This window comes from Xyrauchen texanus, chromosome 43 (assembly GCF_025860055.1).
Source record: "Xyrauchen texanus isolate HMW12.3.18 chromosome 43, RBS_HiC_50CHRs, whole genome shotgun sequence".
Taxonomy (NCBI): Eukaryota; Metazoa; Chordata; class Actinopteri; order Cypriniformes; family Catostomidae; genus Xyrauchen; species Xyrauchen texanus.
In genome coordinates this window covers 25,499,065-25,518,317 of record NC_068318.1, presented here as the reverse complement: position 1 = coordinate 25,518,317, position 19,253 = coordinate 25,499,065, and the positions used below count along the sequence as shown (strand labels likewise).

The window sequence follows — 19,253 nt, the reverse complement described above, 5'->3', positions numbered from 1 at the left end:
TGACTTTCTTTCTTCTGCTGAACATAAAGATTTTTAAAAGAATATTTCAGCTCTATAGGTCCACTGAATGCAAGTGAAAAGTGAAAAGCTTTAAAGCTAAAAAAAAAAACACATAAAGGCAGCATAAAATTAATTAATACGACTCCAGTATTTTAATCCATGTCTTCATAAACTATATAATAGGTGTGGCTGAGAAACAGATGAATATATCAGTCTTTTTTCCTATAACTCTTCTCCCTGCCCTGTAGATGTCAATATGCACGAAGAATGTGAATCACCAAAAACAAAAGGAGACTGTGGAAGTGAAAGTGTACATTCATAGTAATTAAGGACTTAAATTTCATATGGATTAATTTTGTGCTGCATTTATGGGCTTTTTTGAGCTTCAAATTTCTGGCAACCATTCACTTGCACTGAATGGACCTACAAAGTCAAGATATTTTTCTAAAAATCTTTGTTTGTGTTCAGCAGAACAAAGAAAATCATCCACATCTGGTATGGCAAGAGAGTGAGTAAATGATAAGAGAGAGAATTACATTTTTGGGTGAACAATTCCTTTAAATGAGTTAAATGAAGCTGAGAGGACTACACTCTTATTGGTAGATTAAAATGCTCTCACATTAGCCAAAACATTTCATGAACATACAGTGCACACAATGAGCAGGAGACATGTTGAACACTGTGAATTACAGGACTTCCAATTCTCTTTCGGTAGAGTTCTGAGGGCACAGATTCTGCCTTGTTGTAATTTGTAAACTATAACCAATTTCATTGTGACATTTGCAGGTTAAACCGGTAGGATACACATTAAAGAGGGAGAGTCATCATTGCATAAACCTTGAAGGGACTTTAAAAGAATAGTTAATCCAAAAATGAAAGTTCTTTCATAATTTACTCACCCTCATGCCATCCCAGATGTGTGACTTCTTTCTTCTTCAGAACACAAATTAAGATTTTTAGAAAAATATCTCTGCTCTGTAGGTCCATACAATGCAAGTGAATGGTGACCAAAACTTTGAAGCTCCAAAAAGCACATAAAGGCAGCATAAAAGTAATCAATACAACTCAAGTGGTTTAATCCATGTCTTTAGAAGCAATATGATAGGCGTGGATAAGAAACACATCTATATTTAAGTACTTTTTTACTATAAATCTCCATCTTGATCAGCCCCGGCCAGTAGGTTAGCAATACGCATGGAAAATTTGAATTGCCAAAAAAACAAAACAAGGACGTGGAAGGGAAAGACTGATAGTAAAAAAAGGTCTTACATTTTGATCTGTTTCTCACCCACACCTATCAGATCGCTTCTGAAGACATGGATTAAACCATTGAGGTCATATAGATTACTTTTATACTGCCTTTATGTGCTTTTTGGAGCTTCAAAGTTTTGGTCACCATTCACTTGCATTGTATGGACCTACAGAGCAGAGATATTTTTCTAAAAACTTTAGTGTTTTGCAAAAGAAAGAAAGTCATACACATCTGGGATGGCATGAGGGTGAGAAAATTATGAGAGAAACTTCATTTTGGATGAACTATTCCTTTAAAGGAATAGTTTGCCCATAAATGAACATTCTGTCATAATTTACTCACCCTCATGTTGTTCCAAGTCCATATGACTGTCATCCATGGAACACAAAAATGTTAGTTAGAATGTTCAGTCTCAGTCACCTTTCACTTTCCTTGTAAGAAAAAACATGCCATGTGATGCAAAGTGAATGGCGACTGAGGCCAACATGATGACAGAATTTTCATTTTTGGATGAACAATCCCTTTAACCCTACATGTAATCATACTAAGCATGACAAAATGAATACTAATCTACTTCTATCTATGCATCATATAATGTACACCACCAGCTCTAACCCTAACCTTTCCACAAAGGTCAAAAGGCCATTGATATCAGAATCAGAATGAGTTTTATTGCCAAGTGTTCTCACCTACACAAGGAATTCTTTTGGTGATAGGCGAAACAAGTGCACACACAACATTACAGTGAGACACAGAATATAAAACAAGGTAAGAGTATAAATAGACATACAAATAATAGGACATATAACAGAATGGTGGCGTATGTACGTGTGCGAGTGGTAATGTATGTGCAAGGTAGGGGTATGTGCAGTTATTGAATTAAATATGTGAATTTACATATGTACATGAGATATGTATTTACATTATTGCACTATGGGGGAGTGCATATGAAATATTGTGTCGAGATCTACAAAGGACGTTGATCCAGAAATATGTCCTGCTTGGGTAACTCTCATTGCTGTAGTGACTGCACCCCCCTATCCAGTGCATTTAATATTGTTTTGGACATAAATAGGACAGAAACAGAAGTGGATGCACAGCTGTTGAATGGATGCACTGTGATCTGCGCGCAGGTCAGAGCGCATCCGTGCAGAAGAGATGTGCGGAGATGTTTAGATGTGCTCTGACCTGCTCGTCGAATCGGCTGATGACGGCCTGGACCCACTCCACGGGTTTCTGCGCCGCCATGACCGCTCACGCCTGCTCCTCCGCGGCCGCTGATGATGATGATGAAGCGGGAGATGAGAGGACGTCTTATCCGCCGTCTGCAACCCCTGCGGTCCTGGATACGTGCCGCGCTAAGGGCCGAATAACGGGCGGCTCGGTATTCGGACTGCTCCGTGTCAGAAGCAGCAGCATGCCGCCATGATAGTGCCGGAAGTTTGAATCCTCCGATCCAGCAAAGCAACAGCAGCAGCAGCACAGCAGTGGTGCAGATGAGAAAGATGAGAGCACGAGTGCGCATGCGCCCGCACAGAGAGCGAGTGTACGAAAGAGAGAGAGATTTAATGTTTATTTATTTCATTGTATTTTTCTCTATAATGTAGCCCTATGTTATTATTTATTAGTTTTATTATTATTATTTAGGCTAAAATATAGGATAAAATGCAAAAACATTCAAACAAAATTGAATAAAATAAACAATATTATTAACAATGTAATTCATATATATTTTATTCAATTTTTTATTCTATAATGTAGTCCTATATTATTATTTTAGTATTTATTGTTAATATTATTATTATTGTTATTATTTATTTTATAAAATTTTATTTTGTTCTATATTGTTGTACTATATTATTATTATGTATTACCATTACTAGCACACTTTTTCTGTCAAGGTTTTTATTATTTTCAATATTGTGCATAAAAAGTCTTTCCAAAAAGAGACATAGATGCAAAGAGGAGAAATATGTTTCCCATAGGATGAAAGCGGCACATTAATATATTTGTTTTTCTTTAATTAATTTGTTAAATTAATTTAATCACATTTATTTTGTTACTATTTTATTAATTTAAACTACATTCTGTATGCAACCTATTTACTAGGCTGCAATGCTTTCACAATACTGTACTGTACTGTAGTGCAAGGTTCGCTTAAGTGAAATAAATAAAAACACATTGTGTGTTTATTAAATATTACAGCTTTTCCCATGTTAAAATCTTTTTAACATGCCAATAAAGCTTCATGAATCTTGTTAGAGGCATATTTTTGTTCTGTTATATATATATATATATATATATATATATATATATATATATATATAAGGATATTTGATATTATCTTTTTGTATTCTTATGTTATATTATTATAACTTATCAGCAGCTATATTTACAAAAAATAATAAATAGGCTATTATTGAAATATATCTTCATATTGATATTTTTAGCCCAAAAGATAACAAACCTTTTATATGGCCTGATATAAAATAGACTAAAATACTCAATAACACAGATGAGAATAGCACACATTCACTCATTTTCCTACAAAAAATCTGAAAGAAATTCAAAACAACCGAACCAGTGATTTTTAGATCGTCATTGCTCATGGTGAGCAAAAGAACTGATTTACAAACACTACATGTATTCACTGATCTACAGTTTTAAAACTTCATTGAAGAAATTATTTATAAAACGTTTTAAATAACTTCCATTAATTTGCATGCATTTATGATTTTCTCTTAAATCTTTCTAATTTATAAATTTTTCATGTACAGTATGTTACTAATTAAACAGTCTAAAACAAAATAATTTCATAGGACTGAACTTTTAGACTTAAACAGGAGGCAAAAAGTATATTTTTGATATAAAGTATATATCTGTTCAGTAGTTCATGCAGACACTTCTGGTAAGTCTTTTGTCCATTCAGCCATTTTCCAGTCACATGCTGTAAGGAAAACAGATTCATGAATCTCGGGAGGGAGAGAGAGAGAGAGAGAGAGAGAGAGAGAGAGTGAGCAAAAGAAAGAACAGCTTGTTGCAGGCAGAGTGAAGCGCTGTAGGAGTAAAACTCAAAGAGATGCCGGAAACAGCATGGTTGAGGCAGAACAGTGAATGCTCTTAGATACAGAGAAATTCAGAAGCTGCCTCTGAGAAACAAAGCAAACCTTTGTGAACAACTCTTCAGCTCAAATCTCTGCTTTGGAAATAGTGAATGGACAGTTTTCTCAAGAGACTAAGGAGCTGCTGGTGTTACTCATGAGAATATGGCCTGCTGTCCTCAAACTGCTGGAATCACAGATGGGTTTTTTCTGAATATTTACTGAGAGTGACAAGATGAAATGAAACTAAACAAAGCTATTACAATTACTATTTTTATACAGAGTTTTGTTCATTAAATAAAAACAACATTATTGTGACGAACATAGACATTATGGGGGATTCAGCCTCCCAATATTTTGATTACTGGTTGACCAATATGGTTTCAATGGTTGATTTGTTGATTTGTAGACCATTAAATGTGGTACATCCTAATTATGAATACAGCCATGGCCAAAAGTATTGGCAGTGACATAAATGTAGTTTTTCGCAAAGCTTTCTGGTTCAGTTGTTGTGGTGTTGATTCACATTTTTTCTAGATTATTGTGCAGACTGATCAGATGCATTTTAAATAATTGCAAAACGCTTCATTGGCCAAAAAAATTACTTTACCACAAAAACCCAAATTTCACAGTTTTTTGGCCCTGGCACAAAATGACCAGCTAACATCATTTCACTAATCATATCAGCAGCACCTGGGAAAGTGTGAATGAGTACTAGTGGGGTGAAATCACTCTATCATTCTGATTGGATTATAAGAGCAGACTGACTGCTATAAAAGTAGGGAAGAAGTGCTTCCAATCATTTTGTTCTTCTTCGCAATGGTTACCTCTAAAGAAAGACGTGCAGCCATCATCGCTTTGCATCAAAATGGCCTCACATGCAAGGAAATTGCTGCAAAGAATATTGCACCTGAAAGAACCATTTACTGGATCATCAAGAACTTCAAGGAGGGAGGTTCAACTGCAGTGAAGAAGGCTTCAGGACATCCCACAAGGCAAGAGTGATAATGAAGTGGCTTGGAGATCATTACATTAACATTTTGGATCTGTGGCCAGGCAATTCCCTGGATATTAATCCCACTGAGATCCTGTGGTCAATCCTCAAAAGGCGAGTGGACAAGCAGAAGCCCACAAATTGTGATCAACTCAGAGCATTAATAAGGCAAGAATGAATCGCTATCAGTCAGGATTTGGCCCAGAATTTGATATCCAGCATTCCAGAGTGAATTGCAGAGGTTATGAAGAACAAGGGTCAACACTGTAAATTTTGACTCTTTGCATATATTGAACGTTTTTGCCAACAAAAGCCTTTCAAATTCATGAAATGCTTATCATTGTTTTCCACTATACCATAGAAACATGTGAAAAAATAATCTAAAAATACGTAATTTTTTTAAAACACAAAATTGATGTCACTGCCGATACGTTTGGCCACTGCTGTATATGCTTAGTCTTACGAAGTCTCTAAACTACTTTTAAAAGGAATGTATGGATTTCACTGTGCTAATGAAATTGTGCACAGTCATTATACCTACATTTTGGTACATATTACCCCTTGAAAATAAAATATCAATAGGCTTCCTGCAGTAAAACCGATCAACACTGCCCTCTACAGCATTTCAGTCATAAACACTGAGAGAGACCAAATGAACAGAATGATTCCAGATTAGTGCTCTACATTCTATAACTTTTATATTTGGTCCCTCAATCTAGAATATTTGGGTACATCCTTGATTGAACCCTGAACGTTCTGTAAATGTGTGATGTCGAAAAAGCAAAAAGAGAAAGAACAAAGATAGAAAGAAAGAACATCCAAAGATCACCTATGACATCACGTCACAAGTCTCTGCAAATCCCAATATTTGTGTTCTTGTGAAAAGTTACTGACAAGTATGGATCTGACCACAGTCACATGACAAGCTTGGTTTTATTGTCTTTCAAAGATGAGAACAGACAACGTGTACAGTAGCCACATGCAATACAAAAATATGACTGTACAGGACATGTATCGACCCATTCTAAAAAAAAAATTCTGTTTACAGTTTTCTTTTTCTTTACATGAAAAAATATAAAGAATATTTACATCTGGGATAGGATAGCAGTACCTATTCAAAAATGTCATGATGTACATTATATACTGTATATATATGTATATATATATATATATATATATATATATATATATATATATATATATATATATATATATATATATATATATATATATATAAAATGTCCATATAAAAAGAATTCTGTTCATTGACTGTACAATAATAAAACAGATTTATACATAAATATTTTACATGTCATTGATATTTTCACACCACAAAGTGCAGTCTTTCACAGAACAAACACACACCCGTCCACAACATTACAAAACACACTTGAGAGTTCAGGTTTACACAACTTTATGGAACACTGTTCTGCTGGGTTCATATAATGCTCTATAATTCGTACAAAGGGATCCGCTTTTAACATCCTTGATATTAAAAGACCTATAGTTGGGTGAGAAGACACACACACTTCTCTTTGGCTCATATTCGCAATCTGTACCAGATATTATAACACTGAAAGGGTGAAGTTCTCCTTAAAAGAACCCTATTAAAAGGTACACCCAAAAAATTTACATTCTGTCATCATTCACTCACCCTCATGTCATTCCAAACCTGAATTACTTTCTTCCAAGGGTGAGTGACTCAGTTTTCATTTTTGAGTAAACGATCTCTTTAAGATTCCGAAAGCTTTCTGTTTTTAGGTCTGACCATATTCAAGGGACCCTCATGTCTAAATAACTCTCCATTGAGAACATTATCATTCGTGAAACGAAAACATCTACTAATGGACACTGTGGAGCAAGAGTCACAACTAAAAGTATGTTTGCATGAACCAAACGGTCCATTCAGAGACATAATCGGCTTATGTCACGCAGGACTAAGAGGCACCAAGTCCACGAGAGAGGGAGAGAAAAGGAGAAAAAGAAAAGGAGAGGAGCTTGGCATTCATCTTCACCTAGTGTCATTGAATCCGGTGAATCCAACAGGAATTGCATCATGTGACATCACAAACTGGAGCATGAGAGGAAGAGAGAACCAGTCGCTCACTCCAATAAAGGAAATCAATAAAGAATAAACAAGGCAAAGCATTTTATTTAACGCATCGCCACAAAAGTCGTCCCCACCACCACCACCACCAGCACCACCCTGAGAACCATAGAAAGTTGGAGGCGGAAATGCAGGTGATGGTTAGTTTGCAAGTCCAGAGGAGGGCCGGGTTTCAGCGGGCATGCAAGGCAGAGCCAGGGTTTGTGGGTTTTGCATTGCACATGTTTTAGGCACACAGCTACAACCTACAAAGAGAAATAAATAGATGATAGAAGAGAGAGAGAGAGAGAGAGAGAGAGAGAGAGAAAGGAGAGATTAGGTAGCTAATGTTTAGTTCTAAGTTCTGAAACAAGGAAATCAAGTTTTCAGAAGAGGAAATTAGCAGTAAGAGAGAATATGTTACAATTAGCAGTATCTCTTTGGAAAAGAGTCTAAAGAAATGTTTCGGAAATCCGGGTTCAAAAGTTAAGGCTGAAACATACTCTATACAAGTATGTGAACACAGAAGTTTCTCGCAAAGCAAGCTCGATTTTATACGGTGTTGCGTTCCGAAATGTGTCAGAGCACAAGTACACTGCAAGTAGGCGTTGTATTCTCAACGTTGGCACAAGGGGCACTACAGTAGACATTAGTGTTAACTATCCACTTTTACGGTGAGTTTTCTCTTTCAAGTCAACTACTGTCAAGGCGGAGCAACAGTTTGAAGAGAATATTAGTCAATATATTTATAGCAACTTACCTGGAAAATAACACATCCAGTTTAATGGCACAGACTTTTGAGTTAACTCTATTGCCCTTTTCAGCACTGAGGTTTGTTATGTAAGAACACACATTAGGTATTAAACTGGACCGCTTTTGGCAACGCTTTGGCCAAACCCTTGTATCGGCATACGCATACTTTTGTGAAGTATGTTTCTGGCCTTAAGCTAGATGGACAGCATCCGTGGCATGCTGTTGATTACCACAGACAATAATGTAAACTTGTACTCCAAACAAAAATTGTTTATTCAGTAACGCACTTACAATGGAAGTCTATAGGGCGAGCCACTGCACAAGAAAATTACTGAAATACACACTTTTTAAAAGTTTAGAAAGACTTGTAATACTAGAGTGTAAAGCCACCAAACACTGTAAAATGATACAAACAAGGATGCAGACATTGATGTGACATATCAGCAATGTACTGTTTACATGGAGCAAACTCCACCCACAGGAGATCATTAACTTTAATCGCTATATAGTCTGTAACACATATCCACGAAGGACAAATTTACAACTCAAATAACTCACAATTGTGTACAGATGTGCTTTAAACCTTGTGTTGTGTTCCAGTCATTTTCAGACTACTTTTTCCACAATCTTTTTTTTTTACTTCCAATCCAATTGGAATAAAATTCCTTGACTTTGTTCAAATATGGTATCAGTAAACACACACACACACACACACACACACACACACACACACAAACTTTGGACCATTTTCACAGTTTTTTTTCTTTTTAATTTCACTTTGTTACACCTGTTGAGTTTTGGGTAAAAAATGACCAGCCTTTGAAAATGAATTGATTAGACAATAAAATACAGAAATATGAAGTGTTCAGGAGCATCCCAATCCTTTAGATGAGCACTTGTGGATATGTTAGAACACACAAAGTCCTTAGGCATGTGCACATACACACACACACACAACATGTGTTGAGCGCCCTTTTGTGCATCATCTTTCCATGTACACTCTTTGAGGAGTATTTCAAGATCTACTTTCATATTATTTTATGTTTGGGCTCGTTTTAATCGGGACAGTCTGCTGTAATTATGATATATCATTGTCTATGTTATATGTATCTTTTAGGAAGTAAAAAGGAATAATGTGACATAAAGCCGTACCTGTTTATTATATTTATCAGCTTTAAAATGACACCTACTGTATTTTGTTTAGATCAAGCAAGTGGTTATTAATTTAATCAATTATTATTATTATTATTATTATTATTTGTTTTTTGCAGGGAGTGCCCCAATATTCTTAAATATCAATAAAAAAATGTTTTTACTGTAAATATGTCCAAAAAAGACGTACATTTCACCGTTCACAATTAAAAAGAATTTGACAAAAGGATCTAATGCAATATCCTGGGTAATAGATGCAATATGAGAGATTTATTAACAATCCTATAGTGCTGGTCATTTTTGACAGGGAACACAAAAGGTGTTAGCACAAACGAACACAGCATAAGGGTTAAACAATCCTGAACAGCTTGCCCCACAGAATTTCATTGTAAGTGCATTAGTGTAAAACATTTTTTTACACAAATTTAACTAACTATATTGAACCTAGAACATTTCTTTTAGAGAAAACTAAGCTTAATGGCATCAAATAGCTCTTCATAAATTCCTACTGTATAATGTAAAGGACTATCATTTGTCATCATTTACTCACAGTCATGTTGATACAAACCCCTATGACTTTCTTTCTTCATTGGAACACAAAACGAGAAGTTAGGCAAAATGATAACCTCAGTCACCATTGATTTTTTTAATTGCATCTTTTATATATATATATATATATATACAATGAAATTGAATGGTGACTGAGGCTGTCAGACCACAACAATCTACTTTTTTGTGTTCTATGTAAGAAGCAAAGTCATTCAGGTTTGGAATGACATGATAGCAAATAAAGATGACATCATTTTCCTTTTTGGGTGGACTATTAATATAACAACAGAACTAAAAAAATTGGATCATGAGATGGTCAGCTTATTGCACTTTTTAGACAGAGGGAAACTTATCAAAACAATAATAGTAAAACAATCAAAAACATCATAGATACAGTAAGTTTGGAATAATTTTTTCCTAAAAGCTCGTCATTTGTAGAAAGCACAGTGCTCATGTGCATATTAGACAGGTACTGCTTGCAAAGATCATGAACTAAATGACTGAAGATGGTGAAATTCCGTCACAGTGTGAGATAAATTGTGGTGTCTCTGAGCTCATCACTTCTGTCATTTCTCCAGCATGTAAAGCTTTGTAAAGTGTTTCGGGGTTCTAGGATACATACTCTGCAGACTTCCAGAAGTGGCCAGGGTGAGACAGTCGTCGGTTGAGTTTGGGCAGTTTCTCCAGCATGTCAGCCAGCTGGGTGAATGTGGGCCGATTGTGGGCGTCATACGACCAAGAGGCAGACAGAATCTCCTGTGGCACAGACAAAAGACTAGCAGTCAACATAAACACAAAGTTTATACACAAACGGAAATTGATTCCCTTCAATTTATTACACAATCATTTAATATTTTAGGTGTATTTTTAAAACTAAGGTAATACTATGTTTGGACACCACAATGATGGTAATACCATGGTATTCTTTGAAGTTCCATGTAAATACCATGGTAAAGGTATATAAATATTGTTATCATTCATTACCATAGTATACACTCACCTAAAGGATTATTAGGAACACCTTTTCAATTTCTCATTAATGCAATTATCTAATCAACCAATCACATGGCAGTTGCTTCAATGCATTTAGGGGTGTGGTCCTGGTCAAGACAATCTCCTGAACTCCAAACTGAATGTCAGAATGGGAAAGAAAGGTGATTTAAGCAATTCTGAGCGTGGGATGGTTGTTGGTGCCAGACGGGCCGGTCTGAGTATTTCACAGTCTGCTCAGTTACTGGGATTTTCACGCACAACCATTTCTAGGGTTTACAAAGAATGGTGTGAAAAGGGAAAAACATCCAGTATGCGGCAGTCCTGTGGGCGAAAATGCCTTGTTGATGCTAGAGGTCAACTAGAAGGCTAGAGGAGAATGGGCCGACTGATTCAAGCTGATAGAAGAGCAACTTTGCCTGAAATAACCACTTGTTACAACCGAGGTATGCAGCAAAGCATTTGTGTAGCCACAACACGCACAACCTTGAGGCGGATGGGCTACAACAGCAGAAGACCCCACTGGGTACCACTCATCTCCACTACAAATAGGAAAAAGAGGCTACAATTTGCAAGAGCTCACCAAAATTGGACAGTTGAAGACTGGAAAAATGTTGCCTGGTCTGATGAGTCTCGATTTCTGTTGAGACATTCAGATGGTAGAGTCAGAATTTGGCGTAAACAGAATGAGAACATGGATCCATCATGCCTTGTTACCACTGTGCAGGCTGGTGGTGGTGGTGTAATGGTGTGGGGGATGTTTTCTTGGCACACTTTAGGCCCCTTAGTGCCAATTGGGCATCGTTTAAATGCCACGGCCTACCTGAGCATTGTTTCTGACCATGTCCATCCCTTTATGGCCACCATGTACCCATCCTCTGATGGCTACTTCCAGCAGGATAATGCACCATGTCACAAAGCTCGAATCATTTCAAATTGGTTCTTGAACATGACAATGAGTTCACTGTACTAAAATGGCCCCCACAGTCACCAGATCTCAACCCAATAGAGCATCTTTGGGATGTGGTGGAACGGGAGCTTCGTGCCCTGGATGTGCATCCCACCAATCTCCATCAACTGCAAGATGCTATCCTATCAATATGGGCCAACATTTCTAAAGAATGCTTTCAGCACCTTGTTGAATCAATGCCACGTAGAATTAAGGCAGTTCTGAAGGCGAAAGGGGGTCAAACACAGTATTAGTATGGTGTTCCTAATAATCCTTTAGGTGAGTGTATGTCAGATTACCATAGTATTACCAACTGATAGACAGATATATATAGATTGATAGATCCCTTAATGCATCCTGCTTACTCTTGCTAGAAAGGACACTCCCATCCCATTGAGCAGATGACAAATATTAAATACATTTAAATGTGGCACTCACCGTGACCTCTTTACCCAGGTTGATCTCTGCCAGCACCCTCCTGATGCCCTCTCCACTGCCCACTTGCCAGATGGTGGCCTCTACAGGCTGACTGGTAATAGGCCAGTCTCGAGCCTGCAGCTCGTACCAGATGGTGCTAAAAGAGATGAGCGAAAGACTGTGGATCAAGGTGCTTCTGTTCGAGGGGATTTGTGTCCATACTGTGCATTGATTCTATACATACGTTTGGGGATTTTAGACATTTTATTTACAGCTAAAGTAGAGATTACAGAATTGTTTTATTTTCTTACCCAAAGGCATAAACATCAGCAGCATTAGAAAACGGAAGTCGGTCCTCGTTGTTTCCAGGACTCATCTTGCGTACGATTTCTGGAGCCAGATAACAGATCCACCCATGAGGAAGTTTCAGTTCATTTTCTCGTCTGAAAAGACACGTAGTTGATTGATATACACATACAGTTCACTGATGGATACACAGCGACCACCCCAAGACCAGTGCAGTAAATTACCTTCCCTCCTGAACCACACCAGAGATCCCAAACAGGCCAAAATCCGTGATGACTACTTTGTTTGTGTCATGAAAGACATTTTTAGATTTTAGGTCTTTGTGAACAATGCCCTTAGCATGAAGGTAGCCCATACCCTGAGGAACCCAGAGAACAGAAGAAGGGCTTCAGTTTTACGCAACTGTACAGATATAAAACACATCCAAGCTTTAATCACACAATCATAACCTTCACAATCTCCTGTGCGATCTGTCGTGTCTTATTGATGTCCAGTGTGTTTTTCGTGTCCCTGACAACAGAGTACAACGTCCGGCCTTTGCAAAAACTGTAGGGAACAGATCGATTTTATACATTATAGATGTGCTTTTCAAAGACCATTTGCAGGACATTCTTCATCGAAACTGGATAGTAAAGGCTAATGGTCAACAGATATCTTGACTAGGCCAATTAATTGGCCAAACCTGCATCTGCATTGGTGACTGATAAACCCATATCATGTATATGGGTTTATCTTACTTGAAACACAGCGGACGACGTTAAAAGATGTTACCTGGTGATGATAGCGAGATGAGGAGGGGCCATGCATGCTCCCATGAAAAGGACGACATTCTCATGACGTGTCTGTCTGTAGTTCATCACCTCCTTCTTAAAGAGCTTCAGATGGTCCTGATTGTTTCCATCGATCTCCAGGAGTCGGATGGCCACCTCTCCATGCCAGCGTCCACGATGAACCCGACCCCAGCGGCCCTTACCGATGAGCTCACCCATGTCCAGCTGCTCGAAGGGAATGTCCCACTCCTGCAGGTACACGCTGGTCTGACTGGCCTTACGGGAGATAGGTCCCTTCCAATGGGTTCCTCCTCGTGTGCTGGGCAGATCGTCCAACTCGTCTCCTTCACACTCTCCCTCTGAGCCGGCATTCAGTTCTTCCATATCCTCATCCTCTTCTTCCTCAAGCTCGTCCTCTTCTTCTTCCTCCTCCACTGCTTCGTCCTCTTCCTCTTCTGCCTCTATTTCCTCCTCTTCCTCCTCCTCCTCTAGCTCCTACCAGATAGTCAGTGTAAGAGCTTACAGTTTTTATTTTCTATTTTACAGTAGTCCTCATTATTTGTCTTTTGATTAATTTGTCCTTTTAATTTATATTTCATCGTGGAAAATTCATTCATTTTCATGGCAAACATAAACCTATCATTGGCTACAGTCCACACCAATCCATGTTGCAACTGAATGCGAAATTTGTCTGAGATAAATTTATTATAAAGTCTTGTCTAAGGGCATGCCAATGTACACATGTGTCAGACGGACGCTTTTGGAAGGTGTCAGTTTGGTTGCATCATGTCTTAAACGTAGTTGAAAACAGGTGGTACTCAGGGCTGGACTGGTAATCTGGCATACCGGGCATTTTCCCGGTGGGCCGACGCACTTTAACACCCCCGCCCAGATCACCTTCACACTCCCCCCAAGTTTTGGGCCAGTTGCCATGTAAAATCCTGAGCTGATTTCGCTTCCCAGTCAAGCCCTGGTGGTACTTCAAGCTTGAATTGCTTCGATGGTAGGAATATTCAACAATATGTTTTTTAGCTTTACAGCTAAAACAGATTATTATTATTATTTTATCAAACAACAATTTAATTCCACCCACTTCTCACCTCTCTTTCTTCATCCTCATCTTGTTCTGCGTGCATCTCCTCCACAGATGGGTCGATCTCATTGCTGTACAAAGACAGAACCATTCAACCAAACCACAGAATACAGAAGTAGTGAGCATTTTCAGTAGTTGCCACGTAACAAGTCCATAAACTTTTATTACATTTTAGGTTAAAATTTGTATACATGTATAAGGGAAAATGTATATATTTACTCCTGTAACTGCAGGTCACCATTTAATTTAAGTTTTTTACCATTTGCAATTCATTTTCAATGGCCCTGCAGTGTGAAACATTTATTTTTAAAGGTACAAATATTCCACATAGTCTCTCAATTAATATGAGGTCATGAAAACACCACAGGCATGTCAACTTCCTGTCAACTACCCATTTCCAGTGCTGAAAAGTCGTTACTTACACTGTATCTGGGAGTCCATCAGAATGAAGAAGGCTGGAACTGCACACATCTGTGAAAAAGATGAAAATACGGAACAATCACATTTCCAATTATGATTTAGTATTGTCTGTACTCACACTTTGTGTGCAGGAAATAGCTTTGCTGTCTGCTAGCTGATGAACTGATGCAGAATTTCTAGCATTAAAGCTAATATGCAGTGTCACAAATCACCAGCAGGAGGCAGATCAACTCTAAAGCAAATCTAAACCAAGCCAGCTTGCAATACAGATTACTTTAAGCAACTGTGATGCTCAGATTTGTAAAATTGAGTCAGGACCGATCACTGAGAACTTTACGAAAATAATATTCAGTATTTTGTGTTCAACTCACCAGGAAAGATAAACTGTTGTCTGTGCTGGAAATAACAGGCAGCTTTGTGAAGGAATACAGGAAAAGAGGAAGACAGGAAGAAAGGGGAAAGAGAGACAGACTGAGATTAGAGGTGAGGTCTCAATGACGCTTTGCGTATGTACATGGTTTATCTTGAGTTAGAGTGTTACATACAGATGGAGCGATAAATAAAGTGTCTATAGCTTTGTACCAAAACCCAGTGAGCTGCCTACTTAGATGGTATTTTAAGGCATCATATATGTGTTTCTGATGCAAAAGCTTTTCCAAAAGAAAGGCAGCTAATTATGTTGGATCCATAATTATGCTACCTTCTAAGATACCTTCTTTGGCTGAAGGGCTCATCTTTCTTTGAAAGCAGCTCACTATATAGGTAATATACAGCAAAGTCTCACTAGGTTTTTGAACAGAGATCATTTGTGTTAGTTTGCCCAGAATGAGTGCCATTGTTCATATTATTTATGTGTTATCAGTGTAGTATTTGTTCACTTTTAGGTTTGTTCCAGAATGTTAATGTTCAGGTGCTTACCTGGAAAGTGGAAACGGTTTTCACGGTGACCCTTTGGGGAGGGGTTTGGGGGTGGAGTTACACTAGGGGGGTTACTCAGCTGGAAGGGGGCAGGAGAAGAAGGTGTAGAGGAAGTAGTGGAGGACGGATTACTGCTGGAGTCCAGTTGATTCAGTGCAGGCGGCTGATCCTGCCAGAAGAAAATCAGATTGATGATTTTAGTGCTCTATTAAGAATGACCTTACAGGCCAATTTGACCAGTTTGAACTGTTAACACGTATTAACGTCAGTTTATCTTTAGCCTTTTCAGCTTGAAACATCTTGACATCCTCCACAAAAAGGTGAACCTGGTAATGTAATGTTTTTAAAAAAAAAAACCTAAGACGGTCCCCTGGGTCAGTTTAATCCCAGTTCATATAAAGACTTACAAGGAACAGTACAAAATTATATTTTTAAGTATACCAAAAATGCACAAACAAACATATCCCCTACACATATGCACTTCCACGGCACACACACACACACACACACACACACACACACACACATTATGTACATGCATGTATTCTAAAGTAAATTTGAAGCATTTAATGTATATTAAATTAGTACATTTTACATTTGTAAGTTAGTTATTGATGATTACGTTGTTGGGGAGAAAATGTGCAAATTGTGAGTATTGAACTGTGATTTAATGAGTCGGGTCCATTTGACCCAATGAGATCAACCGTTGAACTTGATTGTTAAGACAATGGAAGCATTACAAGAATATTCGATTAAAAATGTTGCTATGATTGGAATGGAATACTAGAGTATACTGTATCCTGCATGCATAAACAGTATGTAAAAAGGTATGCAGTTATATTGTTGACTCATGACCTCATTATGCCTGAGATAAGTAATTATCTTGGAAATAAAAGTATTTATTTTGCATTTTCAATCCAGTTTTGTTAAAAATATCTAAATTCTTTGCAGTCCAATTAAATAAGTCAATAAACAGATGTTAAAAATCACAAACAATATTTATTTGTTGCACAGGAAATACATACATCATGCTGCAAAAATAGTACAAGTTATATTGTTGTTTGCCCGTCTAAAAATACCCTTTGTCTTATATCATTACCTTCTTTGTTATTGCCTTTGGTAGCGTCCCAAATTGTGGCGCCTCGGGTGGACGGTCCACAGGGTTATTGATGTCCGAGGGTACAGACTCAGTCCTACGAATCTTTGTGACTGAAATGCAAATTAAAAACATTCAAACTTTTGCCAAAGAAATTTGATATATTCGTTTATGTTCTGAGCATAAGATAAGATGAACTTACTGGGCAGGAAGGAGATTCTGCAGGGTGGTGCTTCTTTAGTGCATTTGTTATGACACTTTAACCTACAGTAGTAAAAGATTCTGCTGTGAGTTTCTCCGCCGAGTGTTTGATATTTACATGGATGACTTTGAGGAGATATAGCAGCAGTTAGTAGTTGTAGTCTCGTAAACGCCTGTAGAAACCCACCTGCAGTGTTTACATTTTACCCCGAAGATCATGTTTTTCTGGCAGACCTGACAAGTCTGGGAGAGCCATGACTTTGTGGAGAACCTGTAAACACACACAAACACACGTTACTTAGCTGTCTAGGTGTGGACATACCATACACATATATCTATATATATATGGTACTGTATGTTTTAATAAAGTTTTAAAGGAATATTCCTGGTTCAATACAGCGTTTATGGCATAATGTTGATTAACGCTGTAAAATAATTCAGACTTGTCCCTCATTTATTTATAAAAAGGCAAAAAATGTGGTTACAGTAATGTAAATACAATGGAAGTGAATGGGGTCTATAAACATTAAAATACACAAAAGTTTAAAAGTAGAGCCACAAAACATAAACATTATACATGTAAACATACACATTTTTGTGTTATAATATTGCTCACAGAGTTTGCCAGTGGTGTACCATCATGGCAACAAAGTCGTAATATTGGATATTACTTTACACAGACAGGGTTAGAAAGTGATTTTATCACACTAAAATAATGTAAACACACATAATGTTAATGCCTAATGGTTATACTTATGGTTAACAATGTGTATTTTACTGGTTATGAACTGGCCCCATTCACTTCCATTGTAAGTGCCTCAATATAACACATATTTTTGCTTCTTGTTTTTTTATAAACAAGGAACAAGTCGAAATAACTGTATATTTAGTTGTAATCAACATTATGCCACAAATGCTGTTGACTGAGCTTAATTTGTATTAAAACCAGAACATTCCTTTAATATAGTTTTAATATACTTGTTTAGATACAGGCCTGAAACCCTTAAATGATAACTTTTTGCATTTTTAGAATCAGAAAAACAATGAAAACATTTTTTTAATCCAAATAAGAAGGTCCCCAACCATTTTTTTACATTTATAAAAAATAGTTTTTTTTCTAAATAGTTACAAAATATACTGTCTCTTTATATATAAATTGTTAAACCTAATTAATTAAATGAATATTATGGGTTCAATACAAGTTAAGCTCAGTCGACAGCATTTGTGGCATAATGTTGATTACCACAAAATTAATTTTTGTATCATTCCTCATTTCTTTAAAAAAAAAAAGCAAAAATTGAGGTTACAGTAAGGCACTTACAATGGAACTGTATGTGGCCAGTGTTTGGAGAGTGTAAAGGCAGAAATGCTTTTAATTTTATAAAAACACTTAAATTACTTTCTGTTAAAACTCATGCATTATGGGGGCCTGGGTATCTCAGCGAGCACTGACGCTGACTACCACCCCTGGAGTCGTGAGTTAGAATCCAGGGTGTGCTGAGTGACTCCAGGCAGGTCTCCTAAACAACCAAATTGGCCCAGCTGCTAGGGAGGGTATAGTCACATGGGGTAACCTCCTCGTGGTCGCGATTAGTGGTTCTCGCTCTCAATGGGGCACGTGGTAAGTTGTGAAAGGATCGCGGAGAGTAGCACGAGCCTCCACATGCTGTGAGTCTCTGCGGTGTCATGCACAATGAGCCACGTGATAAGATGCGTGGATTGACTGTCTCAGAAGTGGAGGCAACTGAGACTTGTCCTCTGGATTGAGGTGAGTAACCGCGCCACCATGAGGACCTACTAAGTAGTGGGAATTGGGCATTCCAAATTGGGGAGAAAAGGGGATAAAAATGATAAAAAATTTAAAATTAAATTGCATTGCATTATTTGAGGTGTAAAATGGTTTAATTGTAATTTTTACAGTCAATTTAGGGTTTCAGGGTTAGTTGACATTACATCATCATGGCAACGAAGTTGTAAAATTGGCTATAACTTTACACGGAAAAGGATAGTAAGCAATTTTATTACACTAAAATCATGTTTAGACGCATATTGTTTGTCTTCTGGATATACTTTTGAAAAAAAAAAATAAATTATGTTCAAAAATTGCCCTATTCTATTGTAAAGTGACTCAAAATATTTTATGTGATAATAACAATAACTAATAACTAAGCTTATTATTAATTATTATAGAATATTAAGAACTATT

The 19,253-nt window shown here is 37.3% G+C and overlaps 2 protein-coding genes across 2 annotated transcripts in view; both read right to left on the bottom strand.

Annotated features, from left to right (window-relative positions):
• Positions 1-2,678, bottom strand: part of nf1b (neurofibromin 1b) — a 78,048-nt gene extending 75,370 nt beyond the window's left edge. The window contains exon 1 of the mRNA XM_052115908.1: positions 2,441-2,678. Within this exon, the coding sequence (XP_051971868.1) occupies positions 2,441-2,500 (60 nt within the window). The 5' untranslated portion in view covers positions 2,501-2,678. The remainder of the gene's footprint in view (positions 1-2,440) is intronic.
• Positions 2,679-6,537: 3,859 nt separating this feature from the next.
• The window catches only part of LOC127635435 (kinase suppressor of Ras 1-like), a 34,250-nt gene continuing 21,534 nt past the window's right edge, over positions 6,538-19,253 (bottom strand). The window contains exons 7-20 of the mRNA XM_052115486.1: positions 17,235-17,318; positions 17,049-17,110; positions 16,850-16,959; positions 15,751-15,919; positions 15,204-15,245; positions 14,835-14,883; positions 14,420-14,483; positions 13,321-13,814; positions 12,999-13,095; positions 12,774-12,907; positions 12,555-12,686; positions 12,265-12,400; positions 10,510-10,643; positions 6,538-7,699 (exon numbers count right to left, since the gene is read on the bottom strand). Coding sequence (XP_051971446.1) covers positions 7,693-7,699; positions 10,510-10,643; positions 12,265-12,400; positions 12,555-12,686; positions 12,774-12,907; positions 12,999-13,095; positions 13,321-13,814; positions 14,420-14,483; positions 14,835-14,883; positions 15,204-15,245; positions 15,751-15,919; positions 16,850-16,959; positions 17,049-17,110; positions 17,235-17,318 — 1,714 coding nt within the window. The 3' untranslated portion in view covers positions 6,538-7,692. The remainder of the gene's footprint in view (positions 7,700-10,509; positions 10,644-12,264; positions 12,401-12,554; positions 12,687-12,773; positions 12,908-12,998; positions 13,096-13,320; positions 13,815-14,419; positions 14,484-14,834; positions 14,884-15,203; positions 15,246-15,750; positions 15,920-16,849; positions 16,960-17,048; positions 17,111-17,234; positions 17,319-19,253) is intronic.